The 21,287-nt window shown below is 46.2% G+C and overlaps 1 protein-coding gene across 5 annotated transcripts in view; it reads left to right on the top strand.

Annotated features, from left to right (window-relative positions):
• LOC146194276 (uncharacterized) overlaps nt 1-21,287 on the top strand; it is a 288,211-nt gene that overhangs the window by 245,634 nt on the left and 21,290 nt on the right. For all 5 annotated transcript variants that reach the window (XM_084596036.1, XM_084596038.1, XM_084596037.1 and 2 more), the window contains one exon: nt 13,320-13,519. In XM_084596036.1, coding sequence (XP_084452162.1) covers nt 13,320-13,519 — 200 coding nt within the window. The remainder of the gene's footprint in view (nt 1-13,319; nt 13,520-21,287) is intronic.

The following is a 21,287-nucleotide window of genomic DNA, read 5'->3' as shown; positions in this document are numbered from 1 at the left end:
GGAGTCTGGAGGAGTCAGTTGAAGCAATCTTTCTATAGGTGGGCGAAGCAGTGAAAGGCGTAGTGGTGCCCCACCGTTACTGAGAGTGCCCTGTTCATCTCTGATGATGCTGCGTAAATCTGCGGCAGCTGGTGGGAGAGTCGGAGATGCAGGGGCTGGGGTGAGGTGACCGTAGTGCTCGTCTCGGATTATAGTACGTATGAGGGAACGTAAGTTCCCATCTATGATGGCGCCGCCATTACTGGGGTCTTGCATGAGGCGGCACGACTGAAGCTTATCCAGTCATTGACAGGTCGATGTAATGTCGGAAACAGAAGATGAATTCTGCGCCAGCAAGGCGTGGAAAGCGATAGTGCTCCAACCGCGGTGATGATGATAAGCTCTTTATTTACTCCCAAAGGAGTGGAACCAGCCGAAAGACTGGTTGCACTCTCCCTTGTGACTCTGCGGCCTCCAATGCGCGCAAAAGGAGCTGGCGCTGTTGGGCGAGCTCAGTGGTACGCACGAGGGACTCCCACGCATCCGCTGTAGCTTTATTGTCTGCGTTGTGTCGTGCACATGTCCACGCCATGCGAATGAATGTGGCTGGTTGTGAGCAGTGTTTACAACTTGGTGCAATAAGATTTGGGAAAATTTTGCTATGTAGCCATGGGTTTCGAAAGGTTCCTGTTTGTATTTTGCGCCAATGGACGGCCTCGCGCCGGGATAGTTCTCGGTGTGCAGGGGGGTATAGACACCATTCGAGCCGATAATGCTGGAGGATGTCCGTGTATGTAACAAGGCGTGAATGAGTGCCTTGGGGAGTGTCAGAGGAAGCGGCAGGCTGAGGAAGGTGCTCCGCCCGGTAGCTGAGTTATCGGGCTAGAGCATGCGCCTGTGTGTTCCCGCTGAGCGCCTCATGGGCTGGGGCCCATATGAGAAGACGAAGTGTAGACGGTAAGGGGAGAGGAGGATAGTGTGCGCTTGTCGGGATATACTACCTGAATCGAAGTAACGAATTGCCTGTTGGTAATCGCTAACGACTACTTTGGTAGAGGGGTCGGTCAGAGCTAACGCGATGGCAACCTCTTCCGCGGTGGTAACAGTTGCGGCGTTGAGGACGCCGCAGGCGTTGTGCCAGTTTCGGTGCGGTACCAATGCAACCGCTACTATAGCGGGGCGATGGGGGGGGGGGGGGGGAGGCATCTGTTTATGTAACGTCGGGGCGACCGGTAAAACGTTTGTGGAGTTGCCCGCCTGGAAGTTAAAACTAACTTGCATCAAATGATAGCACGCTTTTTCAAGTGCTTTCGAGAGGCACGATTGCGCTATGCTCCTTTTCACAAGCTTCAAGTGTGCGGATGAAAATGGCAGCAAAGACTTGTTAGCTCTTGGTTCCTATAACCAACAGGCGTGGTACGGCTTAAAGACAATCTTGACATCCAAAATTTTGATAAAATATGTGTTGCCATTTTCATCCGCATACTCGAAGCTTATGAAACAGAGCATAACGCAATCGTGTCTCTTGAAAGCACTTGAAAAATCGTGCTGTCATTTGGTGCAAGAAAGTTTATCTTGCAGGTGTCGCGGTTGGAAGAGGCGGGTTGTTCAAAACAGTTTACTGTAGCAGTCACTGAAAGCATGTGCCGCAAACGGAAGACTCAGGTAAAAATGAGCGCTGAAAAACGAGCCACAGAAGCAGAAAGGAAAGGAGAAGGAAGAGGACGGGAAAAATTGTTGTCATACCATACATTCATAAGGTACCCCACCACCTCAAAAAGTTAGGATCTCGCTCTGACGTGAAAGTCGTCTTCTTGGCCCCCGTAAAACTTGGCAGGCTGTGCAGGATTAGCTGTCCGATTAGACCTGTTAGCGCCAAATGCACGATAAGACATTACAATAAATTAGTTGATTGCAACGCTGGAGCAGTCTATGGTACCCTTGTGTGGCAAATGTTACATCGGACAAACTGGTCGATGCGTAAAGGAACTTTTGGCAGAACAAGTGTGCGGCGGATGCAGTCCTGCGTTTAATAATTGCCGGATTATCTATTTCCACAAATACCAGCTGACCCGGGAGATTGTTGAGGCCAGGGAATTTCTTAGATATGACCAGGCATGTATGAGTACCGTGCCAGTAGCCTTAATTGATAAGAAATTGAACTTTTTGGAAGGGGAAGGGTACGATAGAGTCGCAGTTTGGATGTAGTACGTGTAGCTTTGAAGGTATTAAATGGTTTTGTCATTCGTTATCTGTTCACATGATTGTGGAAGCATATATATACGTTGTGCTTGTAAGAAAATCGCAGTTGATGTTTGCGCATTTGTGTGTCCTCTTTCTTGTCCCAGTGTGTTGTGCGCACAACAGGTTCCATAAGCTATGCACAACCAACTCGCCCAAAACGCAACGATACTGTTTAGGCATAACCACATAGACAAGGCGGCAAAGGGCCAGAACGTCCTTAATATACGGTGTATATGACTCGCCCGGCTTCTGGAGGCGAGCGGCGAGTTTTTTCTTGGCCATTTCTGAGGGACAAGCAGGTGTGCCGAAAGTTATCTTTCGTTGGTCCGTGGAGGTCGGCCAGTCAGAGATGTCGCCCTCATGAATCAGGAATTATGTTTTCCGGCGTCGGCCAAGTAAAAACTTGGCCGACGACATTTAGCATCTTGTGAATGCCATCACAGCGGTTAAACGGAAAGCCCCTGTTGTAGCTGTCGAGAAAGTCGTCGACATCTCCACCGCGAAGTCCGGCAAAGCTCTGCAGATCGTGCTAGTGGCTGATGATAGCCCAAGCAGGAGAAACAGCAGCGACAGCAGTTGGAGATGCCGGGGGTGAGCCAGAACCGTTGCCCTTATCCCTAATGAAGAGCCGTTGACACAAGCGAATGCCTGAAAGGAGTTCCAGGGAGGACAGTAGGTTGGTCTAAGCGAGAGGTTGACGATACGAATCGCACCTCCGCCACTTGTAAGACACCGCGTCAACAAATGTCTGTTCTTCTAGGACAACCTGGCACACAGCGCGAGATGCTCCCTGCAGCGACGAGCGATGATGAGCGTTCAGAAAACTAATCACCAAGGCTCTGGGGTATAGTGTTTTAAGATACGGCATGTGTTGTTATTTTAATTGCTCTTTCACATGGAAATGTCGAGTTCATAGGAGTTTGACAAACATCGCTACAAGCGTCCTCTACATGCCACAGGAGAATTTGCCCAGCAGTGTCTTTAGAACAGCCGGTTTGCCTTCTTTGACAATCTTGCTAAACAAATTGTAGTGCTAAAATATTTTTGGAGCAGTGCATACAGGCACATAAACACGAAACCGGTACCGTTGAGACATGTTCCTCGTTATCTTAAACCGAGAGTGCGCAGACACTACGATAAAGCGCCAAGACGCTATTATGTTCCAGCTATCTTCGACGAACTACCGGACGATGTATTTTCTTTGACCACCCACCAAAAACTGAGAGTTGCTGTTCAAGCGTTAGAGAGCCTATATTATGTATTGTTGTTATCTGTGCATTTTTGATAGTGTATTGTGTCAAATGTTTGAAATGTTTTCTTATTTCTTGTTTCTTTTTTTGTGCCTCTGATGGAGTTCTGATGTGACGCGAAGATTGCCGCGGCGGCCGGTTGTCGCCGCACAAGCCTACTTGTGGTTTACGGCGCTTCCGTATGTGTATGTTGTTTTAACTATAATGAATAAAGATTAATATTATTATATACAGAGGAAAGAGGTAAAAGCTAGCGCTGTATATATATATATATATATATATATATATATATATATATATATATATATATATATATATATATATATATATATATATATATATATCTATAAACTTGAAGTAGGTGACACTAGGTGAAAAAACAACACTTAATCCGACGTTTCGGCTGGGGTCCGGCCTTTGTCAAGGAATGTAGAAAGAAGCTGTCGGTTCCCATTTCTTATATACATGCACAATCGAAGAACACGTGACCAGCCACTGTCAACAAATAAACACCAAAATATCAAAAACAAGATTTCACACGCGTGATGTAATGGCGGTGCAAGGTATATAGACCGAATGACACGTGTTGCGCTTAGGTCATGCATCTTAATATGTTGCACAAAGAAAAGAAGATATATCACTAAAGAGATTGTTGTCACTATCAGGGCACAAAACAAAATATCGTGAGGTTATAATGGGTGGAGTACATGTCACATTAATTCCTGCAATATTCAGGAGGGGGAGGGGGGGGATTGATCAACTGAAATATCATTCTCATTGATAGGTGACAGTAGCAGATAACACGTCAGTAGAATTTAACAGTGAAATATAACTGTGATTTAGCGCGGTAAACACACACAAAAAAGTAAACAGTCACTCAAATCGCGGCATGGTGACAAAACTCGATTTTCTGCTCAATGCTATGGGGACAAAAAGAAGCAGTTAAAGTTAACTGTTCGTAACAGTGTTGATAACAAAAGGAATCGTGGGCAAAGTTATTGGATAAGTTGTAATGATCAGTGCATGTTACAGCGGGAAGCAATATGATCGTGAGGAACTGGCAAACATGAAAACGATCAGTGCAAGTAAAGCATGACATACTGTGAGGGGCTTTGGGCTGTGACCGTAAAAGCGCAAGCGAAGAGGCAAACAGTGCAAAATGGAGCCAATGTTGATTAAAAATAATATCTTTTAAGAAGCTGCCAATGGTGCTATCATTTAGTTAAAATGCTACGACGAGTGACAAGTTAGCTTGCCAATGTTTTCATTCAGACCACAAGAAACCGTGTTAAACTTATGTATTAAAAATGATTCGCGAACTTCGCGTTCATGGTGGGTTCTGAAACCTGTTTCCAGTAAAGTTACTTGCATTTTTTCAAAGGGGTGCTTGGTAATGTTTACATGCTTAGAGATAGGAAGGTTAGGCAGTGTATTACAATGAGCTTTATGATTATTAAATCGGTATCTTAAGGGTGTTTCGGTTTGGCCAATGTACTGAATTTTGCAGATAGAACATTCAAGCATGTAAATCACGTTGTCCGTATCACGTGAGACGTTGCCTAGAATCTTTACATTAAAGTTCGATGCAGTGCTGAAAGCTTTCACTGATGTAGTCATTTGTGCACAAACTTTGCAGCGTGACTTATTGCAAGGATAGCAGCCGGTTGGTGCAGTGGGGCTAGTTAAAATATCACTGAGGTTCTTGTTACGGCGATAGACAACACGGGGGGCTTGCTGATAAATTTCTTTTAGACGATCACTTTGCATGAGAATACTATGATGTTTCTTTAATATGCCTGCAACGTTGCGGACCGAAGCTGAATGCGTTAGCACGAGATTGATTCGTGATTGGCCTGATGGTTCCTTTTCCGCTTTGAGGAGTGCTTTGCGATCAAGAAGGCTTGCTCGTTCCACTGCATCATTTATTAGGCGCTCTGGATATTTGCGTTTCATTAGGGTGTTACGAAGGTTGGCACAGTGAAATTCAAATTCGCGATCGTCTGAACATATCCGTTTAAAGCGGACGGCTTGTCCATATGGGATGCTAGTCTTCCAGTATTTAAGATGGCTGCTGTCGAAGTGCAGGTATTGAGGTCTGTCACTGGGTTTCCGGTATAGATCAGTGATTAGTTTGACATTCTTTATTGACACTGTCACGTCTAGAAAAGCAATAGTGGTTCGAGAATAAGAATGAGAAAAGTTTATGGCCTCATACACATTATTAAAACTAGAGATGAATGATAGAAGTTCTGCCTCACCATGTTGCCAAATAAAAAAAATGTCGTCTATGAATCTCTTGTATAAAAAGGCTTTAGCGGGTAGTCTTCGAGAAACTGGTCTTCTAATAAGCCCATGAATATGTTGGCGTAGTTGGGACCAATACGTGTACCCATCGATGTTCCGTTAATCTGGACATAATGTCTGCTATCAAATTCGAAGTTGTTAAGTTCAAGTATCAATTTAAGAAGGATAGCCAATGTAGAACTGTCAATGTTACTGCACAAGGTTCGATCTTCAAAAGCCTTAACAACTGACCGGATACCATCGGAGTGGAGAATATTGGTATAAAGTGACGCAACATCCAGAGTTACGAGCAAGACGCCTTGAGGGTTGGTGATATCAGCTATATCTGCTAGGAAATCCGTTGTATCCTTTATGTAGGACTGGAATGTGGCTGGAATCTTATTTATTAGAGTATCAACATAGCGTGACAGGTTTTCCGTTACGGTTCCTATACCGGAAATGATGGGTCGTCCAGGGGTTTTAGGTTTATGAATTTTGGGCAAATAAAATCGGCCTGGTACAGGGCTGAGGGGAATTATTGATTTTGCAGTGCTTTTGTCAATTGTTTCACTCAAGCTAAGAGTGGATAAGGTTTCTTCCAAGACAGTTTTAAACTCCTCAGTCGGATCGCTTTCTAGCAGGCGGTAAAAGGAACCATCTGCCAGTTGCCTTTCGGCTTCCGCGATGTAGTCACTTCTGTTCATGACTACGATGGCACCACCTTTGTCAGCGGGCTTTATGACAATATCAATTTGTAACGCGAGTCGTTTTATTGATGCGGTTTCTTTTCCAGAAAGGTTACGACAAAATTTATTTTGGGTATTGTAAGCTTTCAGCACATCATTTTGGACTGCCTTAACATAAACGTCGAGGGAGTTTTCTCTTTGAGTCGGGGGAGTCCAGTGATTTTGAGTGGGCAATTTACCATCTTGTACGGAATCTTGTGGCCGGCCATGGAAGTACTCCTTAAGTCTCATATTGCGGGCACAATTTTCCAAGTCTTTTAACAATTGAAACTCATTGAGCCCACCTGATGAAGGGCAAAAATTTAGGCCGTGTGCCAGGGCACTCTCGTCGACATTAGGGTGCAGTTTGAGAGATTTACAATTGAGGTTTGAACCTGAGATGGCCGTGGCAACGGAGGCTGGGACTGCGCGGGCCGGGAGATTTTGTCGCGCAAAAGCTTTTTGGATTTCACGGAGTTAATCTCTTCCCAATTTTTCTTTTTGTACGCGTCAAGAGCAGCAAGTTCTTCGCAAGAGAGGTTAAGATGATGAAGCAGTTGTTTTTCTGTATTAGCTACTGACTTTAGGGCAGATTGGTGGTGATCCAAAATAATGCGCGTAAATTCCAAAGCAGCCGTTGCCGATATCCTGTCCCATTTTGCACTGTTGCTCTTAGACAGTTTGGATGTTGCTGGTTTTACATTAACGCGGAGACCACGCGAGGCAGTGGAGCATGCTAGATAAGCCTTTAAAGTCATAACATGCAGTTCTGCACGAATGAGCTTTTCTACTACTTTTCTAACGCGTAGAAATTCGTTGGAGTATTTGAGGCAAGGCTTTTTCTTAGGAACCGAGTTTTTAAGTCATAAGGGTTTTCTTACAGTGTTCGGGAGTTTCTTTCGAAGGTTGTGCTGGCGTTCCTCGGTTGAGGCGTGGTTATCTGAAGACGGAGCAGACGTAGCATGGGCTTTCTAAAAGTTCGACTTAGAAGTGGTAGAAGTGGAAGTTCCGGAGCCTCGAGCCCTATAAACACGACTGTTTAAAACCTGAGTATTACACTTCTGAGGGCAAAGATCTCCAGAGTCGGAGACAGCGGGGCAATGAAGGCTGGAGCTCTGGGCGTTGGAAGCTGAAGGGTCGGCATCATGTGGACCTCTAGATGATACGCTTGGAGCGAGAAGGGCTCCTTAAGCGGGAGCGTCAGAATCAGCAGCATCGAGACCAGGCGAGAGTGGAGCAGATTTGGTGTGAGTGAAAATGTCGGTAGTGGAAGAGCCAAGGGTCGGGGCGTCGGGAATAGCGTGAGCGGGAGCCGCAGCGACAGAAGTGCTGGAAGCAGAAGCGTCAGCAACAGGCGCATCGACGGGGGCAGCCTCGTCTGGGACAGCTGCGTCAGGAACAGCAGTGTCGGCAGTATTTGCAGCAAGGACACCATCAGGACACACGCCGGTAGTAATAACGTTGGCGGCACTAGGGCTTGAAGTAATGGCACCAGTAGTGGAATCGCCTGTAAGTGCGTCGACGGGAGCAGCCTCGTCGGGGACAGCTGTGTCGGGAACAGCAGTAGTTCCATTAAGGACACCACCAGGAAGACGCCGGTAGCAAAAGTGTTGACTGCAGGAGGGCTTGATGTAATGGCACCAGTAGTGGGATTGTCTGAAAGTGCTCCCAGCGTATCATTTAGAGGTCCTCATGATGCCGACCCTTCAGCTTCCAACTCCCAGAGCTCCAGCCTTCATTGCCCCGCTGTCTCCGACTCTTGAGATCTTTGCCCTCAGAAGTGTAATACTCAGTTTTTAAACAGTCGTGGCTATAGGGCTCGAGGCTCCGGAACTTCCACTTCTAAGTCGAACTTTTGCAAAGCCCATGCTACGTCTGCTCCGTCTTCATCTAACCATGCCTCGACCGAGGAACGCCAGTACAACCTTCGAAAGAAACTCCCGAACACTGTGAGAAAACCCTTATTACTTAAAAACTAGGTTCCTAAGAAAAATCCCAGCCTCAAATACTCCAACGAATTTCTACGCGATAGAAAAGTAGTAGAAAAGCGCATTCGTGCAGAACTGCATGTTATGACTTTAAAGGCTTATCTAGCATGCTCCACTGCCCCGCGTGGTCTCCGCGTTAATGTAAAACCAGCAACATCCAAACTGTCTAAGAGCAACAGTGCAAAATGGGACAGGATATCGGCAACGGCTGCTTTGGAATTTACGCGCAAAATTTTGGATCACCACCAATCTGCCCTAAAGTCAGTAGCTAATACAGAAAAACAACTGCTTAATCATCTTAACCTCTCTTGCGAAGAACTTGCTGCTTTTGACGCGTACAAAAAGAAAAAATGGGAAGAGATTAACTCCGTGAAATCCAAAAAGCTTTTGCGCGACAAAATCTCCCAGCCCGCGCAGTCCCAGCCTCCGTTGCCACTGCCATCTCAGGTTCAAACCTCAATTGTAAATCTCTCAAACTTCACCCTGACTAATGAGGACGAGAGTGCCCTGGCCCACGGCCTAAATTTTTGCCCTGCATCAGGTGGGTTCAATGAGTTTCAATTGTTAAAAGACTTGGAAAAGTTTGCCCGCAATATGAGACTTAAGGAGTACTTCCATGGCAGGCCTCAAGATCCTGTACAAGATGGTAAATTGCCCACTCAAAATCACTGGACTCCCCCGACTCAAAGAGAAAACTGCCTCGACATTTATATTAAGGCAGTCCAAAATGATGTGCTGAAAGCTTACAATACCCAAAAGAAATTTTGTCGTAACCTTTCTGGAAAAGAAACCGCATCAATAAAACGACTCGCGTCACAAATTGATATTGTCATAAAGCCCGCTGACAAAGGTGGTGCCATCGTAGTCATGAACAGAAGTGACTACATCGCGGAAGCCGAAAGGCAACTGGCAGATGGTTCCTTTTACCGCCTGCTAGAAAGCGATCCGACTGAGGAGTTTAAAACTGTCTTGGAAGAAACCTTATCCACTCTTAGCTTGAGTGAAACAATTGACAAAAGCACTGCAAAGTCAATAATTCCCCTCAGCCCTGTACCAGGCCGATTTTATTTGCCCAAAATTCATAAACCTAAAAACCCTGGACGACCCATCATTTCCGGTATAGGAACCGTAACGGAAAACCTGTCACGCTATGTTGACACTCTAATCATTAGGATTCCAGCCACATTCCAGTCCTACATAAAGGATACAACGGATTTCCTAGCAGATATAGCTGATATCACCATCCCTCAAGGCGTCTTGCTCGTAACTCTTGATGTTGCGTCACTTTGTACCAATATTCCCCACTCCGATGGTATCCGGTCAGTTGTTCAGGCTTTTGAAGATCGAACCTTGTGCAGTAACATTGACGGTTCTACATTGGCTATCCTTCTTAAATTGATACATGAACTTAACAACTTCGAATTTGATGGCAGACATTATGTCCAGATTAACGGAACATCGATGGGTACACGTATTGGTCCCAACTACGCCAACATATTTATGGGCTTATTAGAAGACCGGTTTCTCAAAGACTATCCGCTAAAGCCTTTTTACTACAAGAGATTCATAGACGACATTTTTTTATTTGGCAACATGGTGAGGCAGAATTTCTATCATTCATCTCTAGTTTTAATAATGTGCATGAGGCCATAAACTTTTCTCATTCTTATTCTCGAACCACTATTGCTTTTCTAGACGTGACAGTGTCAATAAAGAATGTCAAACTAATCACTGATCTATACCGGAAACCCAGTGACAGACCTCAGTACCTGCACTTCGACAGCAGCCATCTTAAATACTGGAAGACTAGCATCCCATATGGACAAGCCGTCCGCTTTAAACGGATATGTTCAGACGATCGCGAATTTGAATTTCACTGTGCCAACCTTCGTAACACCCTAATGAAACGCAAATATCCAGAGCGCCTAATAAATGATGCAGTGGAACGAGCAAGCCTTCTTGATCGCAAAGCACTCCTCAAAGCGGAAAAGGAACCATCAGGCCAATCACGAATCAATGACGTGCTAACGCATTCAGCTTCGGTCCCCAACGTTGCAGGCATATTAATGAAACATCATAGTACTCTCATGCAAAGTGATCGTCTAAAAGAAATTTATCAGCAAGCCCCCGTGTTGTCTATCGCCGTAACAAGAACCTCAGTGATATTTTAACTTCGTCTAAAACTAGCCCCACTGCACCAATCGGCTGCCATCCTTGCAACAAGTCACGCTGCAAAGTTTGTGCACAATGACTACATCAGTGAAAGCTTTCAACACTGCATCGTACTTTAATGTAAAGATTCGAGGCAACTTCTCATGTGATACGGACAACGTGATTTACATGCTTGAATGTTCTATCTGCAAAATTCAGTACATTGGCCAAACCGAAACACCCTCCAGATACCGATTTAATAATCATAAAGCTCATTGTAATACACTGCCTAACCCTCCTATCTCTAAGCATGTAAACATTACCAAGCACCCCTTTGAAAAAATGCAAGTAACTTTACTGGAATCAGGTTTCAGAACCCACCATGAACGCGAAGTTCGCGAATCATTTTTAATACGAAAGTTTAACACGGTTTCTTGTGGTCTGAATGAAAACATTGGCAAGCTAGCTTGTCTCTCGTCGTAGCATTTTAACTAAATGGTAGCACCATTGGCAGCTTCTTAAAAGATATTATGTTTAATCAGCATTGGCTCCATTTTGCACTGTTTGCCTCTTCGCTTGCGCTTTTACGGTCACAGCCCAAAGCCCCTCACAGTATGTCATGCTTTACTTGCACTGATCGTTTTCATGTTTGCCAGTTTCTCACGATCATATTGCTTCCCGCCGTAACATGCACTGATAATTACAACTTATCCAATAACCTTGCCCACGATTCCTTTTGTTATCAACTCTGTTACGAACAGTTAACTTTAACTGCTTCTTTTTTTCCCCATAGCATTGAGCAGAAAATCGAGTTTTGTCACCATGCCGCGATTTGAGTGACTGTTTACTTTTTTTGTGTGTGTTTACCGCGCTAAATCACAGTTATATTTCACTGTTAAATTCTACTGACGTGTTATCTGCTACTGTCACCTATCAATGAGAATGATATTTCAGTTGATCAATCCCCCCCCTCCCCCTCCTGAATATTGCAGGATTAAATGTGACATGTACTCCACCCATTATAACCTCGCGATATTTTGTTTTGTGCCCTGATAGTGACAACAATCTCTTTAGTGATATATCTTCTTTTCTTTGTGCAACATATTAAGATGCATGACCTAAGCGAAACACGTGTCAATCGGTCTATATACCTTGCACCGCCATTACATCACGCGTGTGAAATCTTGTTTTTGATATTTTGGTGTTTATTTGTTGACAGTGGCTGGTCACGTGTTCTTCGATTGTGCATGTATATAAGAAATGGGAACCAACAGCTTCTTTCTACATTCCTTTACAAAGGCCGGAAACGTCTGATTAAAGTGTTGTTTTTTCACCGTGTGTCACCTACTTCTTCAAGTTTATGACCTACCGGGCCCATTCGAGCTTCAACCCCCCTCCCATATACTATATATATATATATATATAAGCTATATATATATATAGCTCGCTTATATATATATATATATATATATATATATATATATATAAGCGAGCTACCGCGTACGCTATCCCTCAGGTGTTGCATATTTGGGGCGTGCGACCTACGTCACGGGGGCGGGATGCCACAGCACTGGCCTAGAGTGTAAAGACGCCTGTCAGAATGACATCTGTTCGCCTTGTAATGAAAGGGTAAATAGTTTTTAAAATATTTTCCTCGGCAGTACTCTGAAGGACGAGCTCCACTACAGTATAAGCCAGAATAAAAATGATTAAGTTAGTTATTTCAATTAGTAATTAACGGTCTTATTAAGGAAGTCTGCCTCTCACTTGGCGTCAGCAGTAGCCTGCACCTAGGACGAAGCCTAGGATCTAGCCTAGCCTAGGACCGAAATAGAGGCAGTTAACTATTTAAAGTTTGGACCTGCAAAAAAACACTCCATATATTTATAGTGACAAAGTCATACACTACATAATCGTTATGCTCGCTGTGCAACTCACTCCCAAGGCCGCTCCGAAAAACGCCGTATTATATAGCTACATTCATTGAGACTAAGCCTTTCTTTAGAAAGCATTTTTGGCCTTCACACCAATAGCGAAGGTGCGCTGTTCACATGGAAAAACCTTTTCTAATTTTTTTTTACTCTTGGCGTAGTGAAGGGTACTCTTCTTTAAGCATTGTCATACCCTGATGAAAGTTGATCATTGCAATTGGCTACTGAAGAAAGGGCGCACTAAAATTGAGTCGTTTATGCTTGCCTTTGTCGCTTTGATAGCTAAATAATTAGACCCTAATCACTTAGCTTGTATTTTATATGCTCTGACGGGATATCCGGGCTGCCATTATATCTTCAAATATGAAACATCACGTAGTGTTTCGCGTGTCCAAAAATATCTGCTAAAGCACTGCTGTTCTTTATATAGGATGTGTCTCGAAGGGTTCGGCATTGAGCAGATAATTGTCATTTGACGCGCTTTGATTTCATTTCGGGACTGGTGTACGAAAGAGAAAGAGCATCCGATCTCCATTCAGAGTTGTTTCACAGTCTTTAAAGGCAGGTGTTCGCCAGATCTTCTTCAACGTATCTTAGATAAGGCAACCCACAGAAAATACAAGACAACAAACATATCCTTGCGCCTAGCGTTTGGGCAGACGGTCGCTGTGGTGCACCGTGTGACTCTCAGTGAGATGAATAGTGCAGCGTTCTGCACAGAACATTACGTTTTCTCGAGTGTTCGCTCTCTCCCCTCTGCCGGTGCAGGCTGATGTCGACGGTCAGCGTCCACGTGGCCGGCAAGTTGGTCCTTCGGGAAGCCGTCGACATGGCCTCCATCCCCAGCCTTTCTCTAGACCATTCCATGGGCGCCTATGATGTGACGGGCATCTGCGTGTTGCTGGGGCCTTGCCTGGAAGAGCTGGCGAGAAACATCTGCGTCCAGCTCGAGAGCCGCGAGCAGTACGGTAAGAGGTGTCTCGCTCCTGTCTTTAGCTCTGCCCCATGTCAGTTTGCCAAGTTTAAGAACAAAACCACTGCCACTACTCGATTGAGGCAAACAAAATTTAAAGGGCTGCTTAGAGGTTACTCCCCTTCATGAATCTCTGCCTACCGAGGCGCTGCAGATGAAGTTATGTGATGTTAGGAAAATAGTGAGAGACCAGAAAGTGTGGCGTGATATGGTCCATAGGGTCACGAAGAGTCGGATACGGCTGAACGACTGTGCTGACTGAAGAGGTTACTATCGGACTGCAATTGGGAAGGCTTGTGACTTTCGTAAGCCATCCTTGCTAGTACGCCCACACCGGAGGTCTTGTGAGAACAGACAAGAAAAGCGACGAGCACAGCGTTGACTATCAACTGAAGGCTCTTTTTCTTCTTTTTCAATCAGAAGGAGAATAATGATAAATACACGCACAAAAAGAAATAAAGTAAGAGAAAAAAAAAGAAATAGAGCAAGCAGGACAAACCATGCGAAAATGTTTCTCCTGCTAAGCGGACCTTCTGCAATATCTCGCGGCTGAAGTTAGGCGCTAGAGTGGTCAATTCAAGGCAATGAAGCGGGATCTCGGGGGATGAATGCTCGAGCTGCGGCGTGCGCACTCTCGTTTCCCCTTTCACTTGATGACCATTATCTATATTATTTACGCCTGGTATGTGGCTTGGGTTAAGGTATTTATAAATTAAAGGCGCCAAAACAACACCCACACACACAAGAACAGAAGAACGGGACAGAGCGCCCAACAAGAAGTTCTCTTAAGGTATTTGCTGCCAAGGCCTCCTCTTAGCTATATTAGTCACTGGACAATTCCTGAAGAAATGGTAGGCGATGTCAAAACACGACTGGTCAGCATGTTCTACTGGTTTGTGAGAAATGAACTAGCGTGTATTCGACTTACCAAACAAACGCAAATAAACGGAAATCTATTCTCGCCTCAGATCAACGAACCTCATCATGAAACAGTTGTCATCCCGAGAATTATTGAAGTACCTTAACAAATGGAAACGCATCAACTAAGTTTGCATGAAGATGCCTTTTTAAAACAGACAGGGAAAGAGTGAGGGGATGCAAACACCGTTGAGACTTCGTCTTGCGGTGCACCCTTTTAGTGTTTCAAATCGCGCGCAATTTTTCCCTATTTGCATTCGTCTTTACCCGGGCAGTGCGAATGCGCATAAGCGAGCTTCCAATCGTGGGGGCGGCACGTGTTCGGTGTGGAAACGATGATGGAACAGCGTGTAGGAATCAAGGGCTCGCAGCTTCTGCCCGGCGGGAAGAGATCGAGGGGCGCCCAGCGAGCGTCACGGACCAGCCGGATGTGCACGAATGACGGAACGAAGACCTGCCAGACGAAGATGGAAGCAGCGCCTGCAGGGATATGGCTTGCGAGTATTTGCGGCTTGAGTGGCTGCTATGCGCGGCGCAGTGTTTCTTACCCGATAACTCACCCTATGCGATGCAGTGTGTTCTGTCTTGCCGCGGTAAAGCCCTGACCATCGTTCTGTTTTATTCGTAGTGGTCCATTGTCGCGCAGCTCGACGGCATGTTTCCAGCGAAGTGGCGTCCGACGTTTCTTTATATTGATTGCTTTTCCGTTTATCTGGAATAAGTGGTGTTTTTAAGCGGGACTGAATTCGTCACTCGTAGGGCGAGACCATGGCTCGCGGGCCCGTTTTCTTGCAGACGAGTCCTACAATCTTTAGGCGCTAAGTTTTTTCATTGATATTATTAACCGACTCCCCAAGCATCCACCCTTGAGAAGATGCCTTCTGCCTGTCACGCGCTATATATTACGACCAATAAATTATATTCAGATAACGCTTTAGGAATCCGGGATTTTTCTTAATTAATAGCTAGTAAGATAACACGAAAGTGGTCCCTAAAGCAAGGACTAAATACAGAGAACAAAACCTAACCTACCAGATTCTATTCGTTCAAAATAACCCACCTCGTAGTTTCATATCTGATCTCATTAAGAGCCAATCTAAAAGAGACATGGTAAGCAGTTAATCCAAGCTGACCTAAAAAAAAACCTTAATATGTTTGGTTTTTAGGGAATGAATGCATTTTTTTTTTGTCATCAACTAGGTTTTTGATGTTTCTGTGTCACTAGTGTACAGAGTGCACCATCCCAGTTTCTTTACCTGGACTCACGGGCGTAGACCACCGAGTCTGTAATCCCCGTGTAACGGAGCACACCGGTTAAATGCGCGCAATGAAGAGTGGGGTGCAGTGTTACTTTGCCAAGCTGTTACTTTAACCGGAGCCAGCCCCTTTCTTCCGCTTTTTTCATGCCGCTCTATACAGAATATTAGGAGAGTAGACGTGGTGCCACCTTCTTTCTGTAAAAGAGAGAGGTGTGAACTGAAACCGAAATAATCCGATCAGACGTCGTTACCACCGCGCTTCACGTTGTGCAGCGCCTTTCATCATCTTACCAGTGCGAGCAAGGAAAACGTTAGTGAGACTTTGTTTTTGTTTTGTTTTTTATGTCGAGAAAAGCATTGAATCTGTTTCTCGTAAGACATTGCAAATGCGTCTGCCCTCTTCTTAGCAAAAGGGAAGTTTCTAACACGGTGCAAGATGGTTTTAATCAGCAGTATTGTAGTGATAAATGCCTTTTTTGTACTCGGAAAATGTGTTGCGTGAATTGCATGTAATATATTTTCAGTGTGCGTATTTTGCATTCAATTACGCTGGACGCTTTATTTATATATTTTGGTGACAACATTCAAAAAATAGAAAGGAAGAAGACCATAACTGTACTTACAAGAAGCGGGAGTGTGGTCGAGTTCCCGGAACAGCCTGACAGAGGACAGCTGCACTAGGCTGCTCATAGCGCGCACGCAAGCATTTGCCCATAATTCGCCGCTGTGTTTCGCTATACGGCGCTTGTCGACACATCAGGCGATGCTATCGCGTTCAGGTAACTGAAGGTAAACAATTATGTCGTTTAGATCTGATTAACCCTTGTTGAATTGCGAAGCAACGGCGGAAGCTTTTTTTGCCTGCTACGTTATTCCCCTATCACGCTAAGGTCATTATTGAGAACACTTAACCTCATCGTTGAAGGGTATGACGCGAGAGCTCAAGCTATCAGCCTACGTATAAAGTCACGCTTCAACCAAGCCTGCCTGTCGTAGGGGTAATGAGAATGTAAACGGTTCTGGCAGGTGATTTTGATATCCCCCTATAAGAGGAGTGACCCGAGTTGGCAGCTCCTGCCCGTGGCATAGGGGTAACGTGAATTCAAATGTCATGGCAGGCTGATTTTTTATAAGGAGACCGTACCTACGCGTCTCCACGGCGTAGCAGCGTCCACCCGAGGTCCCGCTTTCCTCGATGTGTGCTTCTCTGCCCGTGGAGCACACATCTGGCGGGAGCGAGTGGCAGCGGCGCCATCTGGAGGAGCTGGGCTAAATGGTTGCTAGGCGTGGCTATTCAAGGTCATTCGTGGCAGCGGCCACGACATACGCGACGAAATAAAACCAGGCGTAATGTTGCTTTCACAACAAAAGGTGTGAAGGACGTACATTTATGCTGATGCATAAGTGATGAATTTATGCTGATGCATCACGAGCAACCCAGATAATGTTGTTAGCGCTGACCTCGCCGTTTCCATTGATGGGCTGGAGGTACATGCTCTGTTGGATACCGGGGCGTATTTTTCAATTATTAGCGAGAAACTGGCTGACACGCTGCGCAAAGTAAAAACCGAGTGGACTGCGCCAGTAATAAGAAGTGCTGGGGGTCAACTACTGGCACCGACAGGGGAGTGTACTGCCCGGATAGGAATAGGAAATGCGGTGTCTGTTGGCAGCTCCGTTATTCTCCCTGACTGTTGCAAAGACCTCATTTTGGGCATGGACTTTCTGCATCTTCATGGGGCTGTAATCAGCATTCGTGACAGCGTCGTTGCCTTCACCAAGAATCATGAAGACCTTGGTTATGCAGAAGTACCACTCATGCCCTTAGGCGTCACCAATGAGACGGTGATATTACCTCCGTGCTCATCCTCTCTTGTTGAAGTGAAGTGCCACATGACGATGGTATCGCCGAAAGGGCAGTCACCCTGGTACTAAGCCGAGGTATTTCTATAGCTCGAGGGCTAGTCAACGTGACCAATGGGCAGACCGAAGTGCTGCTGACAAACTTCAGCGACGAGCGATAGCAAATTCCGAAAGGCAAAACTGTGGCCTTTTTCTACAGCCTCTCGCTGCAACAGGAAGGATCAATGTGCAAGACGCCCGTAACCATCGTCGATGTAAGTCCAAATTTTTCTTTTTCAAACGGGACCGGCTTTTGGATCTCATAGATCAATTTCGAGACTACATTGTTTCCGAATCGCGGATCCGCCAAATGCCTTTGACAAAATATCGAATCATCACGAATGACTCGATTCGCCCGATTCGACAACATTCTTACCGTGTAGCTCCGAAAGAACGTGAAGCCATTCAGCGCCAGGTGGGTGAAATGCTTAGAGACGCCGTTATCCAGCCGTCACAGAGCCCCTGGGCATCCTCCGTGGTACTTGTTAAAAAGAAGGACGGCAGCTTACGATTTTGCATAGACTATCGCTAGCTCAACCAAGTAACTAAGAAAGACGTGCACTCGCTTCCTCGCATCGACGATTCTCTTGATCGCCTACGAAATGCACGTTACTCCGCATCAATGGACTTGAAAAGCGGATATTGTCAGGTAGAAGTAGACGAGAGAGATCGGGAGAAGGCGGCATTCGTCACTCCCGATGAATTGTACCAGTTTAAGGTCCTTCAGTTCGGTTTATGCTCGGCACCAGCAATATTTCAGAGGTTGATTGATACTGTGCTTTCAGGACTTAAGTGGCAAACATGCCTGGTGTATCTTGACGACGTGATTGTGTTTTCGGCCACATTTGAAGAGCATCTACGCCATTTGCTAGCTGTGTTTCAGGCCATACGATCTGCGGGCCTCACACTAAAACCCGAGAAGTGCCACTTCAGTTACGAGGAGCTGCAGTTCTTAGGTCACGTCCTTAGCCAAGAAGGTGTCCGGCCTGATCCTGAAAAGCTCTCCGCAGTCGCCAGGTTCCCAACACCTACGGACAAAGGCATTGCGGCGCTTCCTAAGTCTTTGCGCCTATTCCCTTCAGTTCAGTCGTTCAGTCGTGTCCGACTCTTTGTGACCCTTCGGACCATATCACGCCACGCTTTCTTGTCTCTCACAATCTTCCTAACATCACATAACGTCATCTGCAGCGCCTCGAGGATGCCATCTAACCATCGCGTTCGCTGCCTACCCCTTCTCCGGTGACCCTCCACCTTTCCCAACATCAAATCTTTCTCCAGCGACTCCTCTCTTCTCATCAGATGACCAAAGTAGCTGAGCTTTAACTTTAGAATTTGACCCTGCAATGAGCAGTCAGGGTTTATGGTCGACAATATCGACTGATTTGATCTTCTGGCCGTCCAAGGAACTCTCAAGAGTCTCCGCCAGCACCACAATTCAAACGCGTCAATTCTTCGGCGGTCAGCCTTCTTCACAGTCCAACTCTCGCACCCATACATCACAACTGGAAAGACCATAGCACGAGTTATACGGATCTTGGTTGGCGCCTATAACCGCCGGTTTATTGCTGGCTTCTCGCAAATTGCCTGGCCATTAACTTCACCGACGCATGACAACGCTGTCTTTCGCTGGGGTGAAGAACAGCAACAAGCTTTTAATTAGCTGCGGAGGCGTGTACAGACACCACCTGTCGTGGCGCACTTTGATGACGACGCGCCTACACTGCTTCATACGGATACCAGCAACGTGGGCTTAGGTGCTGTGCTGGTGCAGTGCCAGGATGGTGTGAAAAAAGTAATTGCGTACGCCAGGAGGACCCTATCTACAGCAGAAGCGATCTACTCGGCAACCGAAAAAGAATGCCTTGCAGTGGTATGGTCGGTAATACGTTCCGCCCTTATTGGTACGCTCACCCCTTTCGAGTCGTTAGCGACCATCACTCTCTCTGTTGGCTGACGAATCTAAAGGACCCTTCAGGGAGACTCGCGCGTTGGAGCCTTCGATTACAAGAATTCGACATGGCAGTTATTAAACAAACCTTGAAAGAAGCACACGGGTGCTGACTGCCTTTTGCGAGCGCCTGTCGAACCTTCCACTATGACCGATGAAGACACTGCGTTTTTAGGTGTCATAGATGACACAACGCTTTCCCAACTGCAGCGAGAAGAGCAGGAATTGCTCCCTCTTATCGATTTCCTTGAAAAGCGAACTACGGTTTTGCCTAAGATTTCCGCCCGATTAATCTCTTCATTCTTTATTCGTAACAAAGTACTTTACAAAAAGAACTTCCGCCCTGGGGAAACCGTAATCTACTCGTCGTCCCATCCGCTCTCCACAGTGAAGTTTTGCAAGCGTGTCACGACGAGACAACCGCTGGTCACCTAGGCTACACCCGCACGTTGGCTAGAGTCCAGCACGGATACTACTGGCCAAAACTGCCGGCGACAGTCAAACACTATGTACGTACGTGCACAGGCTGTCAGCGCTGTAAATCACCCCCTGTAAAACCAGCCGGCCTACTCCACCCTGTTCAAGTGCCAACGACACCTTTTAAGCAAATTGGCATGGACCTCCTTGGACCGTTTTCGACGTCCACAGCCGGGAATAAATGTATAATTGTCGCCACCGAATATGTAACCCGCTACGCGGAGGCCTAGGCTCTGCCAAGGGGTACCGCTGCCGAAGCAGCTCGGTTCTTTGTTGAGAACGTTGTCCTGAGGCATGGCGCTCCGGCACTCATAACTGACCGAGGAACTGCATTTACGGCCGAACTTTTGGAGACCGTTCTCCGCCTCAGTGGTACTAGTCACTGTAAAACTACAGCCTATCACCCCCAAACCAATGGGTTGACGGAACGCCTCAATAAAACCATCGCAGACATGTTTGCACGTACGTCGTCGAGAACCACAAGAATTGCGACGAAATTCGTTCCTACGTCACGTTCGCCTACAATGCGGCACGCCAAGACATCATTCGTATGACATCATTCAGCCTCCTTCACGGGCGACCAATAACAACTATGCTGGATGCAATATTGCTCCTGAATGCCGACACCGATGATCTCGATCAGGACACCGAGGAATTCGCTCAGCGTGCAGAGGAAGCTCGCCAACTAATGCGTGTGCGGATCAAAAATCAGCAAGAGCAAGATGCACGACGCTACAATCATAGACACCGACATGTCATGTACGAACCTGGCGACAAAGTGTGGGTCTGGACGCCTATTCGCCGCCGTGGTCTCTCCGAAAAACTATTGCGCCCGTACTTGAAGCCCTCGTTCAGCGACGTTTAACCGACGTCACTTATGAAGTGGTGCCAGACAGGGTGTCGACCTCAAAGCGACGCCAGCAACAAGCCGACGTCATCCACGTTGTACATATGAAGCCGTACAACTCGCGGTGACCTTGACCTCCTACTTTCTTTTATGCTCATTGGGACGATGCTTTCTGTGGAGGGAGGCAAATGCCGCATAGAAGACGACGCCAAAGATGGTGACTGGCTCCACAAGCGTGAGCCTGGAAGAGAAGGAAGTTTGAGCGCACGATTTGGGTCCTCCTTGGAGTTCTATCGAGACGTAACAATATGAAGGTTGCTCACCTTAGTTCAGGGCGTTGGCGAGTTGCGACCGGCATGGTTTGCTTTCTTTTGTTGCGCGCTGCTGCAAACTGTATTACGAAACTGTGATC

The sequence above is a fragment of the Amblyomma maculatum genome, chromosome 3 (assembly GCF_055883805.1).
Source record: "Amblyomma maculatum isolate TAMU_Amacu chromosome 3, ASM5588380v1, whole genome shotgun sequence".
Classification (NCBI taxonomy): domain Eukaryota; kingdom Metazoa; phylum Arthropoda; class Arachnida; order Ixodida; family Ixodidae; genus Amblyomma; species Amblyomma maculatum.
This window is presented reverse-complemented; position numbering and strand designations above follow the sequence as displayed.